Source organism: Verticillium nonalfalfae (assembly GCF_003724135.2).
Source record: "Verticillium nonalfalfae strain VnAa140/NRRL 66861 chromosome Unknown scaffold_113, whole genome shotgun sequence".
Lineage (NCBI taxonomy): Eukaryota > Fungi > Ascomycota > Sordariomycetes > Glomerellales > Plectosphaerellaceae > Verticillium > Verticillium nonalfalfae.
The window spans coordinates 22,652-46,703 of NW_021167338.1; the positions used below are offsets into that span (position 1 = coordinate 22,652).

Below are 24,052 nucleotides of genomic sequence, written 5' to 3' on the forward strand. Positions count from 1 at the left end.
TGGAGGCTCAACTCCAAGTCGAGGCAGCCAGGACGTGGCCATGACACCAGGCGGGCGGCATATCTTTCGAGTGAGCTCCAAGTGATGAACATGTTCGTTTCTCAAGAAGGGGAAAGACCTACAGCATGGCCGCTTTGGGATTTGGGTCTCGTAGGATTAGGACAAGGACACTGGTCGAGCTGTCGTGTCTACCTAGGTAGATACCTACCGAAGGTAGTTGATATGGCTGCTTTCGGCGGTCATGTCCTTCCTTCCACGGTACCTAGCTTCTCGTAGTAGGTAGTGAGGAAAGAGGTACTGACGTGGAGAAGAAGCACCGACGTAGGACCGAACACTACGTTGCTCCTGCCTACATTCACCCCCACTGAGAAGCTTACTCGGTACCTGTGGACGTTGGGGGGCTGGTTTTTGGTCTTCCTTTTCTTTTCCACAGGAAGCAGCTTCTCACATGAAGCGTCTAAGTGCTGGTCGCTCTCCCCTCATCCACCCCCCCACCCCTTCCTCACTCCCCCCCAGTCTTTAGAGTGCATCGTTCAAAGGGACAAGGTGAGCCAATCGTTCGAGAGGTAGGACCCTCCACGACGGGGGGGAGGCTTTGGCTCGCTTGCTGTCGACCAATCACCAAATCTCCGGCTCGCTTCCCCATGCTCCTGGGACCTTCGATCCCCAATTTTCCACCCAGAGCATCAGCCAATGGGCACGTCCACTGTCATCTCTAGCCAGGTACGTTTTCTCAACGCCAACTCTTGATTTGGGTCTCGTTCCCTTCAGCTCAACCTCATCAGTTCCCAGCTCCCCCAGCTACAAGGTGGCCCTCCGCCATCCGGCTTTGGATTGGACCCAGAAATCCAGTGGCCAGACTGTGTGGAAAAGAGAAGCAATACACGCACAAAAATCCGACCAATGCTAGAGCTTGGTTGACCGGACCTTGAACCGAACGAGTTGGCACGCACTGTCTATCCAATCTCTTCGCATGCCTACTTTTCCTTCCCTCTTTGCTCCTTGGGCGAAAAGGACGAAGATCGCTTTGGATTGCTCCGTGTAAACAAACGGTCGGGCGGATCTTTTCTCTGCGCTGTCATGCGAGTCGCATTGGATGCATACGCAACTTCCTTCGCATGAGCATGGTCGGCACCCCATGTCAGAGACCCTCAAACGCTCATGTCGGAACCAGGTCCCTTGCTCTTTGGCTCTTTCTCCCTCTCGCTCTCCATGACGAGGCCCTGGCCCTATTCGCATTCGTGCAATCTCTATCCACGTACGCACGCGCGCCCGCACCCTTCCGGGCTATGTCTGCCGGAGACGACTGCAGGATATCTCCGAGGGGGGGGGGGGGGGGGGGGGCATCTTTCGGAACTACGAACGGAGCTACGAAGGGTAGGTCGAGGAGGAAACCCCCTCACCAAGGACCTGGCCTTGCAACTCTCTACCCCCTCTAACCCCGGGACGGGTCGGAGCAGAAGCGATTTTCGGATTACGCAGCGGCGTGGCTTTGGCAAGTATCGATATTGTTTCTCCCTTGTTCATACATTCCCATCTTGCCCAGTGAGTGCCTGGGCCTCTAGCGGGCATTTGACCTACTCGTCTCACATGCCCACTTTCTCTCTAGCGTAGCCCTCCGGCTTGGGTCCTGGATGTGGGTTGACGCTTGTGCTCGTGCTCGTGCTGGTTGGTACCTACCTTGTGTGTCATCACTAGCTATGCAACGACCATGACAGCCCCAACGGGTCACCCGCCCGGTCACTTGGGTCCACGTCCATCTAATCGTCCCAAACTCATTCTCGCGGTGTAGGCTTTGGCGTTTTGGGCGTCCCATTAAGCGAACAGGAACCGTACTACTGTGCACCCGAGACGCCCAGTGGATCACTGGATCGCTGGATCGCCAGGCGCGTTGCTTGTCTTGTCGACATGGCTCTCACTCTCACTCTCTCTCTCTCTCCATCCACTCTCTCGTTGCCAACCAAGCGCAAGCTTTGAGGCTTCGAGGCTCGCTTGCCCGTCTATTCGCTTGCTCAAGGCTGCGCAGCGAGCAAGCCTCTCGCTTCACCACCACTCCTTTCAGCCCTTTGCCATGTCTCGCCTCGTCTCCTATCGCCGTTTCTGCCTTTGATCGCCAAAACTACCAGGCCGCCACAACGCACAAAGTTGGCCATAAGGCCCCCCTCCCTTTCTCTCGGCTCACCTTTCGTCTTCGTCGACAAATAGCAGCGTTCCGGTAACCGGATCCTCCTACTCCTACTCCTGCTACTCTTCCTGCAACGTCCTGCAACTCGCTTTTCATGCCCACTCCCCCCCCTGGTCCATCACCCTGTCTCACCCCTGGTCCTGTCATCAACGCCAATCCCGCAGTTGTACCTCTTGGGTACTGATCCTATCCTTCGCTCGGCTCTTACCATCCCGGACTTGAACGACGGAACCCGCTCGACGCAACCTGCTTGCCTGCAACCTGGCTGCATCGGACTCTGTCCACTCGCTTGCGGCTCATTCCACGAACAGCCAGCGTCTCTCTTTCGCCTCATGCCTACACTGGTAGTGGCCTCCTTGCTTGTCTGTTGCAGACACACTACTACAAGCAGCCAACAGGCAAACTCTCCCCCTTTCTTCTCATCCCCCATATTATAATACACACCCTCATATCATCTAAACACTGGCAACCCTCCATCTCAGCCGACTCTCCTTCAACTTCACTCGCATCTCGCATCAGGAACCAAGGGTCTCTTCTTGCCCATATTCGTACACTAATCAGATACATCGTCAACCCACATCTGGTGTGTACGACTCAGCCCGACAGCCTCCAACTACAGCCACAGTTACAACGACTCCAACTGGGCCCCTTACGACCCAGTAAACGCCTCGCAAGACGTTCCGCAGATCTGCAATCTGCCGTCCAGCTCGCGGAACAAGGCTCTTCGAGAAGGGCAGTCACCCTCTCCCACATCTAGTCTTTCTCTCTGTGCAACACGGAGGAGAGAACCCTTGGGGCCACCATACGAAGACCACAGAACGTCCCATGTGCGTAACACTGCCCACCAGGTCCATGCAGGCTGTTATAAGCCGTGCCGTCCCCGACGTCACCGTCCAACATGTCCAGCCCGTCTCGTCTTTACGCTCACAGAGGCTCTACGACGTTGAGTGTACAAACGGCACGAACCTCGCCATAGCCCTCCCCGCCATGCCCATGGCCAGACTGCTGCGTTCTGAGCAAGGATCCATTAGCTCCGAAGCTGCCGTTCTCAAGTGGCTAGCCGGGCTTCATGTCAAGAAGCCCCTTCTCCAAGAGAGGACGCCTGAGCCAGAAGAGACCCGTGTTGTTCTGTCTCGGGACGGTAAACATGTCCGAACTCCAAGCAATAATTCCTCAGACGACCACTCCACCAGTACGCGCCTGGCAACTTTCCTGCCGCAGCTCCTCCTACACTCGGCCGGCTCGAACGAACACAGGATCGAGTACAATGTCACAAGACCAACGCAAGGCAAGCCGATAGCAGACTTGAGCCCGCCCCTGAACCCATCAGAACGCAAGCTTGTCGATCTACAGACGGGACGCTTCTGCCGGAGGGTGTCGGAGCTCGTGTCGCCCACGGGACGCTTCGGTCCTGCCTTTGCCGTCCTGCCGACACTCACACCTTCGCACTCCGGAGCCTCGACGCCCTCGGCCAGGCGAGACGCCAACGCCCGCATGATCCAGTCCAAGGGCGTCGAGACGTGGGCTACAGGTTTCCACTCGATGCTCGAGGCTGTGTTGCGGGACGGAGAGGACATGGCTGTTATGCTCGCCTATGCCAACGTTCGACGACAGTACAGGCGGCTGGCTCACGTTCTCGAGGGGGTTACGTGCTCGAGGCTAGTTGCCGTTGATGCCGGAGACAACGTGAACACACTTGTGCTGCGCAAGGCAAGGCACGGAACTCCAGCCACAGACGATGACGACGATGACAGCGAAGACGAGGAAGACAGAAAGACGGAGACTGGATCTTCACAGGCTGGAGAGGACGACGAGCAGGCAGAAGAAGAAGACAAGACGGCGCTTGAGGCGCCACACGATATCACAATGACCGGTATGAAGGACTGGAGCCACTTCATCTTTGGCGACCCCCTATTCGCGACCATCTTCAGCCGAGACGCGACCGACGAGTTCCTCAGGGGCTTCAACGACGCGGCCGCCGGGCACAAAGCAGAAGGCGAAAGCAATGAACCGCCGAGCAAGTTCGATTCTGTCCTCATCGAGGACAAGGCCAACGCCCACATCAGGCTGCTGCTGTACGACTGTTACCACAACATCACCCAGGTGGTCAGGGAGTTCTACCGCCCGCGCAAAGATAGCAGCCGGCACGAGCTCGCGGCGAGGAAGAGGCTCAATGATACACTGACGAGACTTGAGGCGATTGGCGAACCAAAGCCCACGCTGCGGAGGAAACGCAGCGGTGAGATGAGCCCAGCGAAGAGGGCGAAGAGCGAGGGGCCGGAAGATGCGTGATGTGCAGTGCAGCCGAGCGATGACATGACGAGCCTTGACATTTTACCCCTATTCTGATGACCTGCCCCCAGCGAGAGATGAATGCTCGATCAAGAAAAAGGGGGCACGGATATTTTTTTTTTTAAATCAATGAAAGGACTTATAGAGGAAGCGATAGGATGAGACGCAGAGTAGTCTAGGTAGCATGACGAAAATTGTGATTAGATGACTCCTATTCTCACTTTTCTGCCTTCTTCGCACCGGCAGCATGACTAACATCATCATCGCCAAAGTCTTCGTCGCGCGGCAGCTGCATGCCCATCATGCCCAACATGTTGCCCGCAGGCCCGGCCATGCCGGCTTGCCCCTTGAAACTCTCCAGCAGGTTCTTGGCGAGGTTGTAGTCAATGTCCATCTCGCCATCCGTGCTCTCGTCCTCGTCGCTCCCGGGCGCCTCCGCCTCCTCGTCCTGCCGCGGCGGCCGTGGTCGTAGCCGTGTCGCCTCTTCTTTCCCCTTTCCCTTTAGCGCCGCCAGCTTCTTGTCGGGGGTGGGGTCCAGCTTGAGCGCCCCGTGTTCGTTCAGTTCCGCCTCGAACTGCGCTGCCAGGTCTCGGATGCCCTGGTCGTCTTGGTCGATTGTTGCCGTTTTTCGTGACGTGGTGGTGGTGGTGCTGCTGGGGACGCCTGCCGGCGGCCCCTCGGCTTCCGCCGTCGACGGGAGGCCCATCATCTCCCTCATCATGCGGGCAAACGCCTCCTCGTCAAAGCTCACCGCCTTGTCCTCGTCCTCGCTGTCGTCGTCCCACGAGCCCAGGCTGTCCGTGTCGTTGTCGCGGTCCATCTCGTCATCGTCGTCGTCTCCGGCGCCGTCGACGCCCGCAGCGTCGTCGTTGAGGAAAGACTCGAATCGCGACACGAGCTTCCGCAGGTCCGCTTGGGCGGTGGCGTCGCCAAAGCCCGACTTGGCGGCCCCGTCCTGCTTGCGGCCGTTGCTGTTGCTGCCGCCGCCGCTCTTCCCGTCGAGCTCACGCTCAAAGTCCTCGTAGTTGATGTCGAGCCAGGCGTCGTCGTCGTCGCGGCCCGCGTCGGTCCACGCCTTGATCTCGTCGTCCGTCGGCAGCGCCGCGTCGCCGTCCTCGCGCAGATCGTCGAGGAGGATGCCGACCTCGCGCGCGGCGCGCAGGTCCGTCCTGTCGAGGCGTTTGACCATCATGTCGAAGCCGCAGGCGAGCTTGGCGCCCGTGTCGAGGCGGCGCCGGGCCTGGTCGTCGGGGGCCTTTTGGACGAGGTCCGCCCACGGCTGCGGGAGGTCGAAGCGCTGGGAGCGGAGCTGGGCGAAGAGGACGCGCGTGAACGTTGCGCTGACGGTGACGAGGTCTTGCGGCGGGAAGTGGAGGTCGGCGGATGACGAGAGGAAGGGTTGCAGGGCGATGGGGTCACGTAGGTAGAAGGCCTCGACGGCGGGCGCCATGGCCTTGGGCGCTTCGTGGAGGACGAGGGCCAGCTTGCGCGGGATCGTGACGAGCGAGTGGTGGAGCGAATTGGCGATCTGCTCCGGGTACTTTTCGAGCCGGTAGAAGGCTTCGGCATCGATGAGGTCGGACTGGACGAGACTCTTTGGGCTCGATCGGATGAGGGCCAGGGCATCCGGTAGCGAGAGGATCTTGTTGCTTCCCTTGTCGTTCAGGGGGATGATGTGGAGTTTTCCCTGGTGCAGCCATGCGCGGTTGCGATCCATCTCGGGGTTGAGCCATGCTGGGAGTACATTGGCTGCTTCGATGAGGAGGAACTCCCCGTCGCTGTCAAATATGCGTATCCAGAGTTTTGGGTTGGCGAGACTCAGTTTCCTCAACAGGAAGACAATGAGCCACTCATCTTCCACAGAGTCGCCGTAATCTGTGATGCCGTGGACGTAGGCGAGTCCTGGAGGCGGCGTTAGCCATGGGGGACTGCAGGGACGGACAGACGCAATGCCTTACCCTGGTCACTTTTCACCTCAAGGCTGAATTCTCCTCGTTGCCATATGTAGTCGCTTGCCACGTCTTTGGCTGACGCCAGGGCATTTTTTCGAACGTCTTCAAGCTGTGAAAGCTCCTTGCGGCGGTCAGTCGAATTTTGGTCGACGAGGAACAGCAGGTATTCGACGCAATTCTCAGGTAGACGTTTGTCTAACCCGTCCAAAGGGTTCTGCTGATTTCCGGTGTCTGCCATCGGGGGGCCCTTGGCTCGCCGCCCTACACGACCTGGCACGCACTTTTCTTAGACTGTGTCTTCAGATCGAGACTTTGTGTGTTGGCCCGCTGAAGAATGCCTAGCTCCGTGTTTCCATAGCCTTGTGTCTGCAAGCTTGCCCCATGGATTGGGATCTTCGGCAGCGTCAACAGACTAAGACGGTGGAGGACAGAGTGCGGCAAGTCTTGCGCCCTGATTTGACCAACAGCTCCTGTCACCGTGGTTCATGGATGCATGATAGCGGGGGGTCGGCTGGTTCCCAAGGCGTTTTCTGCCTTGTACCGTCGTGATTCAGCTTCGGATGGCGGGGTGGTCAAAAACGCGCTAGCGCTTCTGTCGTTCGAGACCTGTACCTGGTACTAGCTGCTTCCTCTGCCAGGCAGCTTGTTGCCAGGTAGCGGATACACCAAGTGGCCCTTTGTCTGGCGGCGCGTCGACCCCACAAACCGATAGCACCTGTCGCGTTCCCTGTCGAGCTCACCCAGCATCTTTCGCGACTTTATACACTTTTGGGCCAGAGCCTCACATTCACCTGCCGGGATACCATAGCACCACCTATGTACGTTACCACTTATCAACACGACACCTCGACTCTACCGACACTTACTCTCTCTCTCTCTCTCTCTCTCTCTCTCTCTCTCTCTCCCTTACCCCGCCACGTCATACCATGCCTGCAACTGCATAGGCATACGACTCCGACCATGTCGTCTTTGAAGCGATCGCATCGCGCCATCAGCAACCTTGACTCGGCAAACGGCACCGGCGTGGAGCAGGCCAGCTCGAGCTTCAGCAACGATGCCGCCGTCAGTGGCTTGCCCGATCATGTGCCTCAGGGGTCGTCGCCTTGCTAACTTCTGTCTGCAGAGAAAACGCGTGCGCGTTTCGGTCGGTCGCCCCGTAAAGCCTACAGCGCCGCGCGAACCGAGTGCCGTGTCCGAGGAGTCCGAACAAAGCGCCGGCGAAGAGTCTCGCAACGGCCGCGACTCTCCTCCCCGAACCCAATATGAGATTATGCGAGACGGCGGCTTTCGCCATCTCGAGAACGAAGAGCTAGACGACCAACGTGCGACACAAGCCATCAACGCTCGCTCGCATCGGGTCGGTGACAACCGCGCAGCCGAGAATGGAATCATCGAAAACGTCGAGTGCATCAACTTCATGTGCCATGAACGCCTCTACGTCGAGCTCGGCCCCCTCATCAACTTTATCGTCGGCGAGAACGGCAGCGGCAAGAGCGCTGTCCTGACCGCCCTCACGCTCTGCCTAGGCGCCAAGGCGAGCTCCACAAACCGCGGAGGCAGCCTCAAGAGCTTCATCAAGGAGGGCCGCGACCAGGCCGTCATCACCGTCTGCATCAAGAACCAGGGACAGGATGCGTACCAGCCCGACTTGTACGGCGAGACGATCAGGGTGGAGCGCCACTTCTCGAGGTCCGGCACGAGCGGCTTCCGCCTGAAGAGCGAGCGCGGCAAGACCATCTCCACAAAGAAGGCCGAAATCGACGAAATCACAGAATACTGGGGCCTGCAGGTCGACAATCCGCTGAACGTCCTATCCCAGGACAATGCGCGTCAGTTCCTCAACTCGGCCACGCCCGCCGTCAAGTACAAGTATTTCTTCAAGGGCGTCCAGCTGGAGCAGCTCGACCACAACTACAAACTTATATCGGAAATGCTGGACAGCCATGAGGAGAAGCTGGTCAAGCTCAAGGATGATGCCGCCCAACTGGAAGTCAAATACCAGAGGGCCAAGAAGGACAAGCAGGCCGTCGAGGCGAATCTTGGCTTGCGCGCAGAGGGCCAGCGAATCCGCACGCAGCTGGCCTGGTGTCAGGTTGTGGATGCTGAGCGTGGTCTTGCGCAACAACAAGCGCAGCTGGAGTCCCTCACCTCGAAACTCGTCGAGGATGCGCGGAACATTGACAAGGCCACGGGGCAACTCACGACGTGCGATGAAAAGATTGAGCAGCTCGAAGCTGCTGTGGCGGAAAAGTCAAGGGAGAAGGAGTCGGAAGAGGAGGGGGTGGAAGCGGCCTTGGCTGCGTACCAGGAGGCGAAAGCGAAACTGGAAGATCACCGTCGCGAAGAACGCGAAGCCCACGCTCAAATCAAGAACGCCAGGGCAAGCGTTGCCAGTTGGAAGGAAAAAATTGCAGCTGAAGAGCAACGGCTCGGCGAAGAGTCTGGAAGTGCTCGCCAGAAATTGCAGGAACAGCTCGACGAGGCAAACGCCGAGGAGGCTCGCTTGCAACGCCAGATTCTCGAGGGCAGCGCGCAGTTGCCCATTCTGGTCAAGGAGAGCGACGCTGCCGCTGAACACGTCACGCAATGCGAGAAACGCCTGAATGCCAAGGGGAAAGAGGTCCAGGATGCGAGAGGACGCATCCAGAACCTGCAAAGCAACAACCGATCGCCCTATGCGGCTTTCGATCCCAAGATCCCTCAGCTTCTCAAGGCCATTGAGCGAGACGATGGGTTCGAGAGACGGCCCGTAGGTCCCGTTGGACTCCATATGCAACTGCTCAAACCTGTCTGGTCATCGATTCTCGAGACAACGTTCGGCCAGTTTCTCAACAGCTTCCTGGTCGTGAACAAGCAGGACCAGCGACGTCTCGTCGAACTCATGCGTCAGATCGGCATCCGGAACGTTCCAGTCACGATCGGAAAGCCCCTACCTCCGGGCACTAAGCTGAAGGAACCGGATGAGCAGTTCTTGACGATTCTTCGTGCTCTCAAGATCGAGAATGACTGGGTGCGCGATCAGCTCATCGTCAACTACATGATCGAAAAGATCATCCTCGTTGAGAGGAGAGAGGATGCCGAGGACATCATGTACGGCAGCGAGGGTCCGCCGCGCGATGTGTCTGTCAGTCTCAGTCTCCACGACCGCAAGCGGAATCAAGGTATCCGTATTCAAGTCAGGCCATCGGGCATTTCGACGAGTACTGTCAGCGAGTTCAAGAGGGCCCCGCGCATGAAGTCAGATGTCGAGACCCAGATTGGCCTGCACGAAGAAACGCTGCGACTCCTCGACGGCGAGTTTCAGGAGCTGCGCAAGGAAAAAGCGACACTTGAGACGGCTCGAAGGCGCTGTCACGAGCAGGTGACGCGGTTGAGGCAAACCAACGACAAGCTCGAGGCCGCCATCACCAAAATTGCCGCCAAGATTACGAACCTCAACGAAGAGAATGACCAGTACGAAGGTGCCGATGGACGACTAGCCCAATACCAGGAAGAACTCAAGCTGGCCGAACTCGACAAGGAGCATCACGGCACCCAGTACGGAGAACTGCACGTCAAACGAGACTCGCTCAACAAGGAAGTCGAGGAGCAGAAGAGGAAGCTCAACCACGAAAAGGAGAAGATCAAGGATCTGGAGGCACAGCTCAACAAGGTCGACAGAAAGCTGCAGCAGGCCCGGGATCTCCGCCAGATGGCCGTTGTGGCCAAGAACACGGCCTACGACACGCAGGCAGAGACCGAGACTCTCAAGCACCGCGCCGAGCAAGAATGCGCCTACCAGGCCCAAGCTGTGGCCGAGTGCACCGAGGGCGCCTCGGCCCAGTCCCCGAACCGCGTTGCAATCGACGAGGGCGAGAACTACGCAAGCTTGGAGAAGAAGTACAACGCGATTTGCAAACAGCTCAAGCAGCGAGCGGAACGCATCGGCGCCACGGACGAGCAGATCAACGATCGGCTGCGCGAGGCCAAAGCCGCTTTCCTGGCGGCGTCCCAGGAGTTTGAGTCGCAGCAAAGCTTCCAGCAGGACGCGAAGCGCTCGCTGGCCGATCGACTCGTCAGGTGGCGCCACTTTCAGCAGCACATCTCGGCGCACTCGAGGATCAACTTCCGATACCTCCTCAGCGAGCGCGGGTTCAGGGGAAACATCCTCTTCGACCACAAGCAGCGAAAGCTGCAGCTGTCTGTGGAACCCGACGAGACGCGCAAGAACGCGGGCGGCCGGAGCACAAAAACATTGTCTGGAGGCGAAAAGTCCTTCTCGTCCATCTGTATGCTGCTGGCCATTTGGGAGGCCATGGGATCGCCGCTGCGATGTCTCGACGAATTCGACGTTTTCATGGACAACGTCAACCGAACGATTAGCACCAAGATGCTGGTAAGAATGAACAATATCCGCCCCAGTGCGCGCCTGTTTTGCTGACTTGCCCCCCCTCCCTTCAGATTGATGCGGCTCGACGCTCGGTCAGCCGTCAGTACATTATGATCACCCCCAACGCCATCGAGGGACGGGCTTCGTTGGGCAAGGACGTCAATATTATCCGGTAAGCACAGCTGAAACCCCTCATTGTACTGTTTTGTCACCGACTAACATGCCACGTCCCAAGTTTGACCGATCCGCGCCAACGAACGCTCCCGCAGATGACGTGATGGGAACAGAAACGAGGAGCATATGCGAAGGGATTTGGACGGCAGTGAAAGAGCAAGGCGTTTTCGGTCGGTATTCACCGTTCGCTTTTCCCAGCGACGGATCCATCCCGGGACAACATCAGGCGTCATATTATTTCTTTTGCTTTTGGGATCAGACGGCTGCTTTGCCAAGCCGCATTCTAGAAAAAGGCCGTGGGGCCTCGTGTACTTTACATAGGGAGGGTTTACATGATGTACATGGGATGCCGCCATCGCAGAGATGGGGAGAGGCTCTCTACGATTAGAATAGAGAGCAACGAGCAGCAACCTCCGGGATTGGGAGGACGAGCAATGCGACCAAGAAGAGACCAGTCTGCCATGACTTGGGCGAAGCACCCCCAAAAAAAATCTTCAGCAGCGAGTCCTTAGATGCGCATGCCCTTGCTCCTGAGCACATTGACGCCCGCGGACGCAGTGAAGCCGACCCACTGGCCCACGGCGCCAAGCACAGAGCCGGCGTCCTTGACCTCACCGAGCCTGCTCTGCAGGAACTCGCGCGTGTCGGCGAAGCCGGCCGATCTGTCGTTCGTCATGAAGAGCTCGCTCGAGGCGTAGATGGTGGCCAGCGAGCCCCGCTTCGTGTACCACGTAGGGTCGACCGCCGTGTCCCCGGACAGGTACCAGATGTCGTCGGCCAAGCGGGCGAGCTCCTTCAGGGAGGCCGGCACGTAGGATGGTTGCGCCATGACGGCGAGGGCCTAGATTGGGGGGAGGTCTGCGTGTCAGCGAAAGAAAGCCCCTTTCGGCGCCCGACGACGTCTGTGCCGAGCTGGAGGAGAAGGAGCGAGAGCGCGCGCGCGCGCCGTACCTCTTGCCAGCGGTGGATCACGGTGGTGTTGCCCAGCAGGCGTTCCCAGGCCAAGCGCTCGACCTTGTCGGCGACGCTCGCCGTGCTGCCGCTGCTCTCGTCGCCCCAGAGGGTTTGGCTCGTGCGGGCGAGGTCCTCCCGCCGCGTCACGAGGTGGTAGCGGATCAAGCTGAAGGCGCCATCGGGGAGGATGCTGGTGCTGATGTCGGGGTAGCCTGCGTCCTTGGCGCCGAGGGCCAGCGCTTGGTGGGAGAAGCCGTGGTCGGGGACATGTTCGTATGCGGCGGAGAGGAGGGCGTGTTCTGAGTTGGTGAAGGCTTGGCTCGGCGCCGGATGGTCGAAGGAGTGGTAGGGGCGGCAGAAGGCGGCGATGGTGGGCCTGTGAAGGACGGCACGGGGGCGCAGGACGCGGGCCGCCATTGCGAATCCGGGCAGAATGGGCGACGGAAGTCGACGTGCAAGGAAGGCGAGAGCCGCGAAGTGTCAGACGTCGTATGCAGCTTTGCTCTGCAAGCCTGTTCGGGGTCTCAGAGACGGAAAAGTGGTGCTGGTCGTCGAGTTGAAGTTTCCATGACCAAACCACTCGCGTGGTTCGCACGGATGAACCCGCGCGCCGACGTGGAAAGGGTCCAGGCCGTCCCGGTCTCCGCGCGCACGGACCACCTGAGATGGACGTCTCTGGCCTGGTGGTGCCAGTATCTTGTAATCCAATGTAGGTATATTTAGGTACGAGGCAAGGGCAAACTGGGCCGGCGAAACTCGCGGGTTTGTTCTTTTGTCAATTGGATCACATCAGCTCAACCACGTCAGCCATTTCTGCGGCCCTGCCGTGCTCGCTCTGTAAGGGACCCTGTTGGAGGCTGGCGGCTCTTCGTGCCCGCTGCAGCCTGTGTCTCAATCCGAACCCGGTCAGTGGCCCGAGTACGAACGGCATTCTCCCACGAGCCGGCACAGGGCGTCCTCGAAGACGAGACCAAGTCGAGATACATGCCCGCCATGCATGAGGCGGTTACACAGCACGTCGTTGGCTGGCCTCCGCCGGCGCAGCCATTGCCCGGTGTGCGCCGGCATGAAGCTGGATGCGAAAGATGAATCATGCATGGTGTTGAACCCCGCACGATTTCTCTCGACCTGTCAAGGAGGTGCAACTTCTGCTGCCATCCCATTTCCATGTCTGTCCTCCGGGGGGACTGACTGCCCAGTCAGTCCGAAGGTGTCAAACTACCTCTAGGTGCAGGTCAATGTCTGCACTTGGGACGGGGGCTGCAGGTTGTGTCAGGTCACTCTTGGACCCCCCTCTTCACCATTTTGTCACCTCATTCCGTCTCGCTTCTTCCCTCTTCCTCTCCAACCCCTCCAGTGCCCTTGTTCACATCCCTGGTAGATATGCCAAATACAGTGGCGCCGGCCCGCATGTGCAGTCGCGCCAGGCTGTCCAAGATGGGAGCCAGTCGGACCACGCCTTCAAGGTTGGACATCCCGGGGGGGGGACTGAAGCGTGGCTACCACCAGACATCGTCGTATATGCAGAGAGGGGGGGGAGGGGGCGATTGTACTAAGCGAAAACGATCGGATCGTCAGGTACATGTACTAGCGATACGGGTGCAGACATGGCCAGCGATCCCTCAGCAGAGCCGTTGAGTTCCCTCTCACTCCTTCACTGTCTGTCTCTCAGCTTGCGCACTTGCGTACTCACCCCCTGCTGCCCCATTGTTGAGCTTACTGTGGGGGGTCTTATCTAGGGGGGTCTCTTGCGCCATCCGGGTGTTTAGGCTACGCTGTCCTGCAATACCCGTGTCGGACCCGATATGATCATACCATTGGTCATTGACGTCGACATTGCCCGTGTAGTCTTTCCCTCAATACGTGCCGTCGTGTTAAGGAGGATTCGTCATGGTCGACACCTCGGGTAGGGCGGGGGGCCATACCATGTACACGAAGTCGCTGGTTCGTCCAGCTGGGGGGAAGGGAGGGGGAGAGGGCATGAAGAGGGGGTGCAAGAATTGCCAAGAGGAAGCGTTCAAAGAGACGTACGCACGTTCACTCTTCTCTCTCTCTCTCTCTCGGCTCCACGACTTGGTACCAGGTCTGTCTGCGCAGCGCGAGAAAGCATCGTTGACCAAAGGAACGCTACTCGTGCCTACCCGTCCCATCGTTCCTGCCTAAGGCAAGACAGGCCCAAGGTCAAGCACCGAAGGTCAGGCTGGCCCAGGGTCGTACCGCTTCATGTACATGCCGTCACAATGGAGACGGATGGAGGCAGTTCTAGCAACGCCATTGGCGGTGTGGCCTTATTCTTGCGCACACGTATCCACTTTCACCAGGCTGTGTGCACGCGCAGCACGACAGCCAGGAGGGACGACCAGAGAGGAGGGGGAAAGGCGACGTGATTGCTTTGCCTGGCCCTATCTGGTCTGGTCTCTTCTTGCAATCTGTTCTCCACACCTGCTTCTGCCGGTCAGCTGTACTATAGGTAGCTGCTGCACTGGGGGCTGCTTGAGGGAGCTCTCATGATCCCCTGTCTGGCCTGTGAGCGATCAACGGCAAAGCACACCTTGCCGTTGCTGCTGTCGTTGTGTCCATTCTCCATTCCCTGTCATTTTGAGCGATTCATAAAAACTTACTTCTCACCTCAGAAAGAAGCTCAGAAAGAGGCGGAGGCGCCTGGCATTGGGTCGGTACCTACGTACCTACGTACCCGTACCTGCCTACGTAAGAGCTAATCAGCCTGAGTACGTCTCTTGGAGAGCGAGCATTGGTGCCCAGGATCCAGGTGCTTTTCAGGCCTGTACAGGGAGGGAACGGAGACTTTGCGCACGAGCCACTGGCGCCCTATTGATTCGTCGCGCCAGAATCCCCAATCTGACTGATGCCCACACAACACGGCCTATCCTTGCCAGGCGCGTCAGTTTTATGCTACGGTACCTAGGTAGGTATTTACTTAGCCGACCCAGGCCTCCTTGATTGTCCCCGTCCCCCCCCCCCCTCAAAGTACCTTAGACAGGTAGCCTCGGCGCGCGCGTTCCTCCGTCCATCCCAGCCCTTTCCACCGGGCTCGCGCGACGTCCACCAACTCACCCTCCGACTCCACGTTGCCTCTCGTCCAACGTCACGGAAAAGCGCCCAGTCTTCAACCTCCCTACAGTCACGCGTAGTACCAGCAACTCTCTCCCGCACGCACACACGCACGGCGCGCGATACCCTTTCGCAACGACGACGGTCTCTACTGTCCAATCGATCCGGGGACCTCTGTAACCCGTCGAAAACTCTTTCCCCATCAACTCCCAAGCCAAACCTGCACCTGCACCCTGCAAACCTGGCAGCCCGGCTGAGGCTTTCGTCGATACCCTTCAACGCAGTTCGGCCTTTTCCTACTTGTCGTTCACGAGTAATACACCATGGGTACGCATGCTCTCTTTTTTTTTTTTTCCTTTCTGTCCAGTACCTACCCTGCCAGCTGCCACCTCGTCCTATCTGTTCGACTCCCCTTCCCCCTTCATTCAGCCTTGCCGATCCTGCACGCGGGTCTCGCCATCCCCTCGCCCCGTCAGCCATCCGCTGCTGGACCACCACCACCACCACCACTACCACCATCACACGCTGCCTACGACCTGCTGTCTCCTGGCCTGTCAAACCCACCCAGAGGGCCGCCCGCGCTTGTGGTCTGTCGTGACGGCGGCAGCATGGCCTGACTTCCTCCACCACACACTGCAACGGTAACGGCAGGATGCGCGGCTTGTCTGGCAACACGCTCTTCTGCGGTACAGGCGGTGCAGCAGCAGCGAGCGCCGTGCTTGGTGCCGCCGATGCCACTCGCGTGGTGTGTGGTGTGTGCTGCGTGGTGACGCGTTACCTCCTGTCGTGACTGGACACGGGAGTCGCACGCCCATGTCATCTCACACAGCTGCTGCTTTCCATTTCACCATTTACCATTCTTGTCCTGTCCGGCCGGGCCCAGCGCCCAATGCCAAACACGGCCGGCGGTAGCAGTTCTCACAGGCTTTGGGCTCTCATCACAGCTTACTCACGTACTCGCTTGCTTGGTCCTGCCCTGGATTCAGGCTTGAAGTCCTCTTCCCTTGTCGCACGCATGCCTGACCTCACATCTATCTCCTCCCCTCTCCCTCCGACTTCCCTTTCAGCAAAAATTCCAAGAGACACATGCGGGGACACGTGCAATGATTTGCATCGTCCCCCGCGTCTCCTTCGTCACCATTCCCTCCAAGGCACATCTGCTCTTCAGGCCGACTGGTCTGTGGCTGCTGCCTGTGAGTGAGCCTGCAAAGGTGGAGGAGGCAGGGACGAGGCTGGAACGAACTGTCTGCGCTGGCCCGAATTGCGCCAGTACCGCACCCTCCCCCTACCTGCATATCTTTCCGCCCCTGCCCCACTTGACACTCCATCCTATCCGTTTGCGCCCCCCTCTCCCCCATTCTGCACCCCTCCTCTACAGCTACCTCGACCTGCCTTGGCCCCAACCGTTGCCGCCGGTACTACTACTGGTACTACCCCCTTCAACATCTTGCCAGCTTGCCTACCTCACCTTGCCTTACTTTTCACCTGGCCTCATTCCTACCGCGGCATCACAGTCCTCCTTCTTTGCTTTCTTCTGCCCTCCTCGACAGCAGTCTCACATCAAATTTGCGAGGCCTATATTCTGACCAGGCGCGTTACCTTACAGCCGACAACACCGACGACACATATCGTTCCGTAAGTCTGCCCACCTCTTGTCTTTTCCTCCCCCTCCTTCCCCCCCCAGGTGAGACGGCCGGCGTAGAAACCGGATCACTTCGGTCGGATCTACAGCCGCCTTGCGCGCCGCCAACGATTGCGCTTTCCCTTGAATCACCCCCTCGGCCCTCGGGCTGTGGCGTGTTGGCGCCAGTCTCAGCCCACGTCTTTCTGTACAATTCGCGAACTGCTAAGGACACCAAGTCAAGCCAGCACATCTTTGCTGACTGAGACTAGCGAGAGAGGTCCCGATCTCCGCGTCGAGGCCGTTCGCGAAGCCCCGGTCGTTCCACCACAGCAAGGCGCCGCTCCTTCTCACCCCGTAGCCGCTCCCGTAGCAGGGGAGACGATTACCGCGGACGCCGAGACCGCTCTCCCATGTCTGGAACGGGCGCACCTGCCGGAGGATCCACCGGCGGATACGGAGGTCCTCCGCAACATCGCTCCTACGAAGAACGCGCCGTCGCCCGCGAACAGATGATGAGCAACATTCGCGACAGCTCCCAGCAGGACCGCCGCGTCTATGTCGGCAACCTCTCCTACGACGTCAAATGGCATCACCTCAAGGACTTCATGAGACAGTGTGGGTCACGTCAAGGCGTCTGTTGCTGGCGAGCAAGTGGCTGACCAGGGTTTTCATGTCTGCAGCTGGAGAGGTTCTCTTTGCCGATGTGCTACTACTTCCTAATGGAATGTCGAAGGTGGGCTTTTACACGTAGTCTATGGCTGGTTTTCCCTTTGTGGTTTTTCTCCCTCCGGCCTTGATGGAATCGTTGGATTGACGGGTTGGGCGCGCGCCTATTGGTGTTTGTAGGGATGCGGGTAAGTTTCGCCACGCCAACCCATGACATGCCAACGCACAGTAGACTGACGGGGTCCTCAACGCAGAATTGTGGAATACGCGACACGGGAACAAGCCCAGAACGCTGTGGCAACCCTCAGCAACCAGAACCTCATGGGTCGACTCATCTATGTCCGCGAGGTATGTTTTCACTCTCTTGGTTCGACCGATGATCGACGGCTGATGCATTCACCTTTCTGTAGGACCGCGAAGCGGAACCCCGATTCATTGGCGCCACTGCGACCCGTGGTGGCTACGGCGGTCCTGGCGGCCCCGGCGGCCACGGCGGCATGAACCCTGGTGGCTTTGGTGGGCCCGGTGGTTTCAATGCCGGCGGCGGCGGTGGCGGCGGCGGCGGCCGTCAGATCTACATCACCAACGTATGTGTCCCCCGATCCTTGGCGAGCACTGGCGCTCCTGATGCCTGCGCGTGTTTGCTGACAGCACACTATAGCTGCCCTACACGGTCGGATGGCAGGATCTCAAGGATCTGTTCCGACAGGCCGGTGAGTACCAAAATGTCCCCACTTTGCGTTCCCCAAAGCCTCGCACAGGCACTTACATTGTTTCCCGCTGCCAGCACGTAACGGCGCTGTGATTCGCGCCGATGTCCACCTTGGCCCTGATGGCCGCCCCAAGGGCACCGGTATCGTCATGTTCGAGAGTCCTGACGATGCTCGCATTGCCATTGAGCAGTTCAATGGCTACGATTGGCAAGGACGCCTTCTGGAAGTTCGCGAAGACCGTTTCGCTGGAGCTGGCGGACCCATGGGCTTCGGCGGCCGTGGCGGCTTCGGCGGCGGCATGCGCGGAGGCTTCGGCGGCGGCTTTGGCGGTCGCGGCGGCTTCGGCGGTCCGCGTGGCGGCTTCGGCGGCGGCTTCGGCGGTGGCCGCGGTGGTTTCGGTGGAGGCTTCAACGCCGGCGGTGCGCCCGGCGGCCCCGGCGTGAACCCTGGCGCGTCCGTGCCCCCCAACCCGTTCACCGACTACGCCACTGCCGGCACCGACAAGAGCGAGGTGATCTACGTGCGCAACGTACGTGGCCCGACTGCCTATCACCTCCAACTACCTTGCCAAACTTGCTAATCAATCGTGCAGCTTCCCTGGTCCACTAGCAACGAGGATCTCGTCGAGCTCTTCACCACCATCGGCAAGGTTGAGAAGGCCGAGATCCAGTACGAGCCAAGCGGTCGCTCGCGCGGCACTGGTGTCGTGCAGTTTGATGCTGCTGACACGGCCGACACCGCCATCCAGAAGTTCCAAGGATACCAGTATGGTGGACGCCCTCTGGGCCTGAGTTTCGTCAGATACCTGAGCCCCCCCGGTGCCGGTGGCGACAGCATGGATACAGATGCCCATGCCGGCCTGACCCAGGACCAGATCATGTAAGATGCTACTCACCAACGCAGCTGCGCAAGACTGCCTTGTCTGTCTTGTCTGCCTACAAGTGAGCTCAAAGGGACTTTCCCCCTCAGGGAAAGGCCCGATTTTCCTAGCTTCTCCACGGCCACCTTTATGATAGTTGCACAGCCATAGCCTTCGTTACGCCTGGACACGCCTCGATGGACTTGATTGAGGCCATCTAGGGTGATGGTGTCTGTCGTCCACAGGCATTCAAGAAGCTACGCAGAAAAAAAAACTATCGGCGCATGTTGTCTTTTTCTTTTCTTTTCCTTCGCAGGTTCCGGTCGCAGGGCATATAGTGGAGCCGGGGAGGGGGGCGACTGAGTGAGAGATAATCCAGATTGTACGTCAAATAGCAGTTGAACTTTGATCCGGGAGGTTGTAGGACATGGCGAGTTTTGGATGGTCAAGGCGCATGACGACGGTCTGGCACGGTGACTGGCAAGGCGCGGCGCAGCGTCTTCTGGCGGGTGATGTTGGCGATATGACCGTGGTGATGATGATGATCCGATGACACAAAAGTTCAATTGCTGGGCCACTTCTTTGCTCGGGTCGGCTTCTTTCTGGGGAGAATGGTTTGACCACTGCTGAGGCGGCAGGTTTTCATCGCACAGCGTTCCGTTCTGATACTGGGCCAGCCTCCCTACCTAGGTATGGAGAGAGCTGTGACTCGCGTCATGCCTGAGAAGGCACAATACATCCGCTCCTCGGTGTTGCAGATGTATCCACTGCCATTGCCAGATGCGTGCTCGCGCGGGCTTCTGTTGTTTCTAACCCCTGAATTGGATGGCTCACATGTTGTCACTGTCATTCATCGTGCTCTTGAGCATGGACGTGGCGGCCCGGCGACGGCCCTCACAGGCAGCTCATTCACTCTCCTAGTTTGATAGCACATGTCATGGAGCTGTGGTACGCAGCCTGTTTCAGGATCCGGTCCAACGTGTTCAATATGATAACATCGGTCCTTCAAAAGTCTATGCCCGACTGATCGCCGCGTGGCCATCCATCACCGCGGACCAGTTCGTCGATCGTTCCAGGAACATAAAGCAATTTTTGTTTCCTGTACCCAGTCGAATACATCCAACCGAGACATTAACGACTTGGCTTTCAGGATATAGTTGATTTCCACAGACAAGTGTTCCATCCAAGGTGGACGAGGCCCTGTCCGTGGCAGCAGCGAAAACCATGTGCCAGGTGCACTCGTATCGATGTCCGACGTGCAAGATGAGGTGGCAGCAACGAAGAAGACTGGCGAGCTGCGACGAGGGCGAGCCGAACGGGACAGACCCAGAGTGTCCGGAGAGCCTCTGTATGTACGCTGGGGATCCACAGTCGCCGGTGAGGAGGCAGTGCGCAACATGCGTAGGGCTGGCGGCGATGCTCAAGGAGTACGAGGAGGATGTGGCAGCCCAGCTCGACCCGAAGCTCAGGTGATGGGCAGCGGCTGAACATGCTATGCAGAGACTGCGCATCCCGAATAGTCCCATACAGGCTTTATCTCCTTCTTGGTCAGAATGGGTATCCTCATGATTTCGTCTGGGACTGAATAGCCAGAAATCCTAAGCAAATCTCTATGTCCACATGGCAGCAGCAGCAGCAGCAACAGCAGCAAGCAAGCAGCAGATCCGCCCTCTTCCCCGCCTCCCCGCTCCGCCTTCCAACACGGCAGTTCCCTCAGGGCGCCGCCGGCGCGCCGACCTTTCTCTTCTTCGCCTTGGCCTTCTTCTTGCTCTTGTCGCGCGGCTTCAGCGCCGTCATGCCCGTCTTGCACACCTCTGCGTAGCGCGCGAAGAAGTCGTCAATGGCGCCGGGCTCGACAATCGTCGAGAGCTTGACCTTTTTCTTGTCGCTCCGGCTGGATTTGGCGTTTGTCGCCCTCACGATGATGGGGAGCGGCTTCGAGGGGTGCGTGTCGGGAAAGGGGTCCTCTTCTGTCGGCGCGGCGACGGCGTCTTGGCCGTGGGTGACTGCATCGTCGGGACGTCAGAAAGAGGGGGGAGGGGAGGGGAGAGGATGACTCGATCGCGCCTGGCTGGTGCGATCGCGGGAGCAGGGGACGCGGGGACGTACGCCTCTTCTGGACGAGGTAGATGGCACCGTGGTCTTTGCCCTTGCGGTGGTTGAACAGCTCGTGGAGCCCGGCGAAGAACTGTGCCGGAGGGCGCATGTCAGTGGTCTTGCCGCGCGCGTGAGGGACTGACGGTTTCTTACCTCGTCGTTGCTCAGGTGCGACGCCATGGTGACAGCGTGCTGGGAAGGTGGCGTGGACGTGGACGGGGGTTGAACTCTTTGGGCAGCCCCAGGATGGGATCTTGATTCGCATGGAAGCCCTGGGACCCCGCGATGCCGTACGCTGTGGGTCTGTTGTACGGCGGGGCAGAGACGCCCAATCCTGGCTGCACAGCGTAGGCCCACTCGGGTGGAGGGGAGGGCCCCGCTAAAAAGTTGTCGGAGAGAAGAAGAAGAAGAAGACCAGGTTCATCTGGTGTCGCAGCAAACAAGCAGCAAAGTGGCGATACGCCCGGCAGACTGTACACCACCCCTCGATTGCAGAGAGAATCGGAAACCGAAACATGCCGCCAAAGCTCGCCCTTCCGGGCAATCTCCTCAAGGAGATGGGAGTCTCTGGAGAACCCAAAGGAACGCCGCGCGACAACAGTCGCTGGAAGAGCCAGAGCCAAAACCGACGGGACAAACGCAAGGCCGAGCGATCACAGAAGCGCCAGGGGCCGACAGCACCCCGAAGGCCACCCGTCAAAGCTGCACCTCCCAGGCCGTCTCGCCAAGAACCGGACGATTCCGAGGACGACTCGGACGGCGGCCATGCTGCGACCATTCCGACGAAACGGGGAGCGCAGGGCGCAAAAGCGGCCAGCGACACAAATCAGCGAAAGAGGAAGAGAATTGCCCCTGTGGAGGAGGATGACGACGATGACGACGACGAGCCGGTCTCGCCGGTCGCGAAGACGGCCAAGACGTCGCGCAAGTTGAAGGACAAGTTTGCGCAGGATGATGCCGAGATCGAAGACCTCGAGCGTAAACTCGGCATCAAGAAGGGTCGCAAGGCCCTGCCCAAGTCCTTCCACGAAGATGGCCTTGACGCCCTGCTGGACAGTGACGGAGCCGAAGACGACAGCGAGCGAGACGAGAGAACAAAAGCCAAGCGGGAGGCAGACGAGTGGTTGGCCAAGAAACGGAGGAAAGCGGCAAAGGCAGAAGTACCCGTGGAGAGCGAAGGGGAGGCGGACGAGGACGATTCGGACATGGACGACGGCCTCTCGGACCTGCTAGAAGACGACGACGACGATGACGACGCAGGATCATTTGGCGGATTTGACTCCGACTCGGATGAACCAACAAAAAATAAGCCCAGAGTCAGAGAGAACCCGTACGTCGCGCCAGTCACGGCTACCGCTGGCGGCGAGAGTGCTGGCAAGTACATACCGCCGTCCCTTCGCAAGGCACTCGGCAAGGATGCGGATCTCGAGGCTCAGATTCGGAGAAAGACCCAGGGTCCTGTGAACCGTGTCACCGAAGCGAACCTTGTCTCCATTGTGGGAGAGATTGAGAAGATCTACCGCGAACACCCACGCGGCATTGTCACGGATATCCTTTCGGACCTGCTGATGGCGCAAATCTGCGATGCGACAAGCAAACCAGACACACTCTTGGTTCTCTCTGCCGGGTTCATAGCAGCCTTGTACAAGGTCGTTGGTGTCGACTTTGCCGCCCATTTCGTCACAGCTGTGGTTGAACGGTTCCAGAGAGAGCACGATGCGGCAGAAAAGATGGCTGCTGAGGCCCGCACCCCGACCAAGGAGACATCAAACTTGATCACGGTGCTGGCAGAGATGTACGAGTTCAAGGTCGTGTCGGGCAAGATTTTGTTCGACTACATCAAATTCCTGCTCCAAGACTTGTCAGAGCTCAATGCTGAGATCTTGCTCCGTATCGTTCGACTGGTCGGGGCGCAGCTTCGGAAGGATGACCCGTTGGCGCTCAAGGATATCGTCAGCCTCATTCGGCCAGCTGTAGCCAAGATCGGCGAGGCAAACCTCTCCGTGCGAACCAAGTTCATGATTGAGACGATCAGCGATCTCAAAAACAACAAGCTCAAGACCGGCGCGCAGGATCTAGCGGTCCTCCATGAGCACGTCACGCGCATGAAGAAGCATCTCGGCACGATGGACACATCAAAGCTCAAGGCCACCGAACCGCTCCGCATGGGTCTTGATGACATTCAGGCTGCAGACAAGTCGGGCAAGTGGTGGCTGGTTGGTGCCAAGTGGGCTGGGCAGGGCGGCGATAGCAAGAAGGCCGAACCGACCGCAGCCAGCGCCGGCGCCGCCGGCTCGGCGGAGGTGGCGTCGGACGATGATGTGATATTGGATGACGGACTAGATATGCCGAACTACGCCGATCTCGCACGCGAGCAGGGCATGAACACGGACGTACGCCGCGCCATCTTCATCGCCCTTGTCGCGGCAGCAGACTTTAACGATGCCTACCTGCGGATATTGAAGCTGCGTCTCAATAAGTACAACCGTCGGGAAGTCTCCAACGTGCTGGTCCAGTGCTCCGGGGCCCAGCAGCACTACAACCCGTACTATACGCTGGTCGCGAGCAAGTTCTGCGGTGATTCGAGGATCAAGTATGCTTTCCAGGATACCCTGTGGACATTCTTCCGCAGACTTGGAGAACCTCTCTTCGGAGAGGAACCGGAAGAGGAAGACGAGGAAATGACGGACAACCGCCGAATCATCAACACGGCCAAGATGTTCGGCAACCTCGTCATGGACTCATCGGTATCATTGACCGTACTGAAACCTCTAAACATGGCTTACGTCAAGGACACGACGGGTTTGTTTGTGGAGGTGATGCTCATCACTGTTCTCCAGGGCTGCATCAAGAAGGACCCAAAAAACATAGAGACGAGTCTCGGCAAAATATTCGCTAATGGCGTGGCGCCGGAGTTCGCAAGGAGTTTGAGGTACTTTCTCCGTAAGAAGGTCCGTAAAACAGATCTGGTCGATGGAAAGAAGGAGACGGCCAGAGTCAAAGAGGCGTGTAGAAAGGCCGAGGACATGCTGGAACAGCTAGAGCTGCGGGAAGAGGAATAGATCCGTCAGCCAGACAGTGGCAAAGTATTCAAT

The 24,052-nt window shown here is 58.7% G+C and overlaps 7 protein-coding genes across 7 annotated transcripts; 4 read left to right on the forward strand and 3 right to left on the reverse strand.

Moving 5' to 3' along the window:
• Positions 1–3,010: 3,010 nt before the first annotated feature.
• On the forward strand, positions 3,011–4,477 carry D7B24_000833 (uncharacterized protein; the record flags this gene model as incomplete). Its single annotated transcript, XM_028635081.1, has 1 exon — positions 3,011–4,477. The coding sequence occupies one exon, from the start codon at positions 3,011–3,013 to the stop codon at positions 4,475–4,477; it is 1,467 nt and encodes a 488-aa protein (XP_028492323.1).
• Positions 4,478–4,694: 217 nt separating this feature from the next.
• On the reverse strand, positions 4,695–6,667 carry D7B24_000834 (uncharacterized protein; the record flags this gene model as incomplete). Its single annotated transcript, XM_028635082.1, has 2 exons — positions 4,695–6,379; positions 6,436–6,667. The coding sequence occupies 2 exons, from the start codon at positions 6,665–6,667 to the stop codon at positions 4,695–4,697; spliced, it is 1,917 nt and encodes a 638-aa protein (XP_028492324.1).
• Positions 6,668–7,389: 722 nt separating this feature from the next.
• SMC6 (Structural maintenance of chromosomes protein 6) lies at positions 7,390–11,076 on the forward strand (the record flags this gene model as incomplete). Its single annotated transcript, XM_028635083.1, has 4 exons — positions 7,390–7,491; positions 7,553–10,804; positions 10,870–10,970; positions 11,034–11,076. 4 exons carry the CDS (start codon positions 7,390–7,392, stop codon positions 11,074–11,076), a joined length of 3,498 nt encoding a protein of 1,165 aa, XP_028492325.1.
• A 404-nt stretch (positions 11,077–11,480) lies between these two features.
• On the reverse strand, positions 11,481–12,343 carry COQ9 (Ubiquinone biosynthesis protein coq9, mitochondrial; the record flags this gene model as incomplete). The annotated part of the gene is made up of 2 exons (XM_028635084.1): positions 11,481–11,813; positions 11,924–12,343. The coding sequence occupies 2 exons, from the start codon at positions 12,341–12,343 to the stop codon at positions 11,481–11,483; spliced, it is 753 nt and encodes a 250-aa protein (XP_028492326.1).
• Positions 12,344–15,650: 3,307 nt separating this feature from the next.
• On the forward strand, positions 15,651–18,884 carry D7B24_000837 (uncharacterized protein; the record flags this gene model as incomplete). The annotated part of the gene is made up of 10 exons (XM_028635085.1): positions 15,651–15,743; positions 16,066–16,191; positions 16,589–16,633; positions 16,892–17,237; positions 17,303–17,369; positions 17,543–17,636; positions 17,699–17,875; positions 17,950–18,001; positions 18,076–18,530; positions 18,594–18,884. The coding sequence occupies 10 exons, from the start codon at positions 15,651–15,653 to the stop codon at positions 18,882–18,884; spliced, it is 1,746 nt and encodes a 581-aa protein (XP_028492327.1).
• A 1,689-nt stretch (positions 18,885–20,573) lies between these two features.
• On the reverse strand, positions 20,574–21,137 carry D7B24_000838 (uncharacterized protein; the record flags this gene model as incomplete). Its single annotated transcript, XM_028635086.1, has 3 exons — positions 20,574–20,866; positions 20,970–21,048; positions 21,111–21,137. 3 exons carry the CDS (start codon positions 21,135–21,137, stop codon positions 20,574–20,576), a joined length of 399 nt encoding a protein of 132 aa, XP_028492328.1.
• Positions 21,138–21,472: 335 nt separating this feature from the next.
• On the forward strand, positions 21,473–24,019 carry SGD1 (suppressor of glycerol defect; the record flags this gene model as incomplete). Its single annotated transcript, XM_028635087.1, has 1 exon — positions 21,473–24,019. One exon carries the CDS (start codon positions 21,473–21,475, stop codon positions 24,017–24,019), a length of 2,547 nt encoding a protein of 848 aa, XP_028492329.1.
• Between the last annotated feature and the right edge of the window lie 33 nt (positions 24,020–24,052).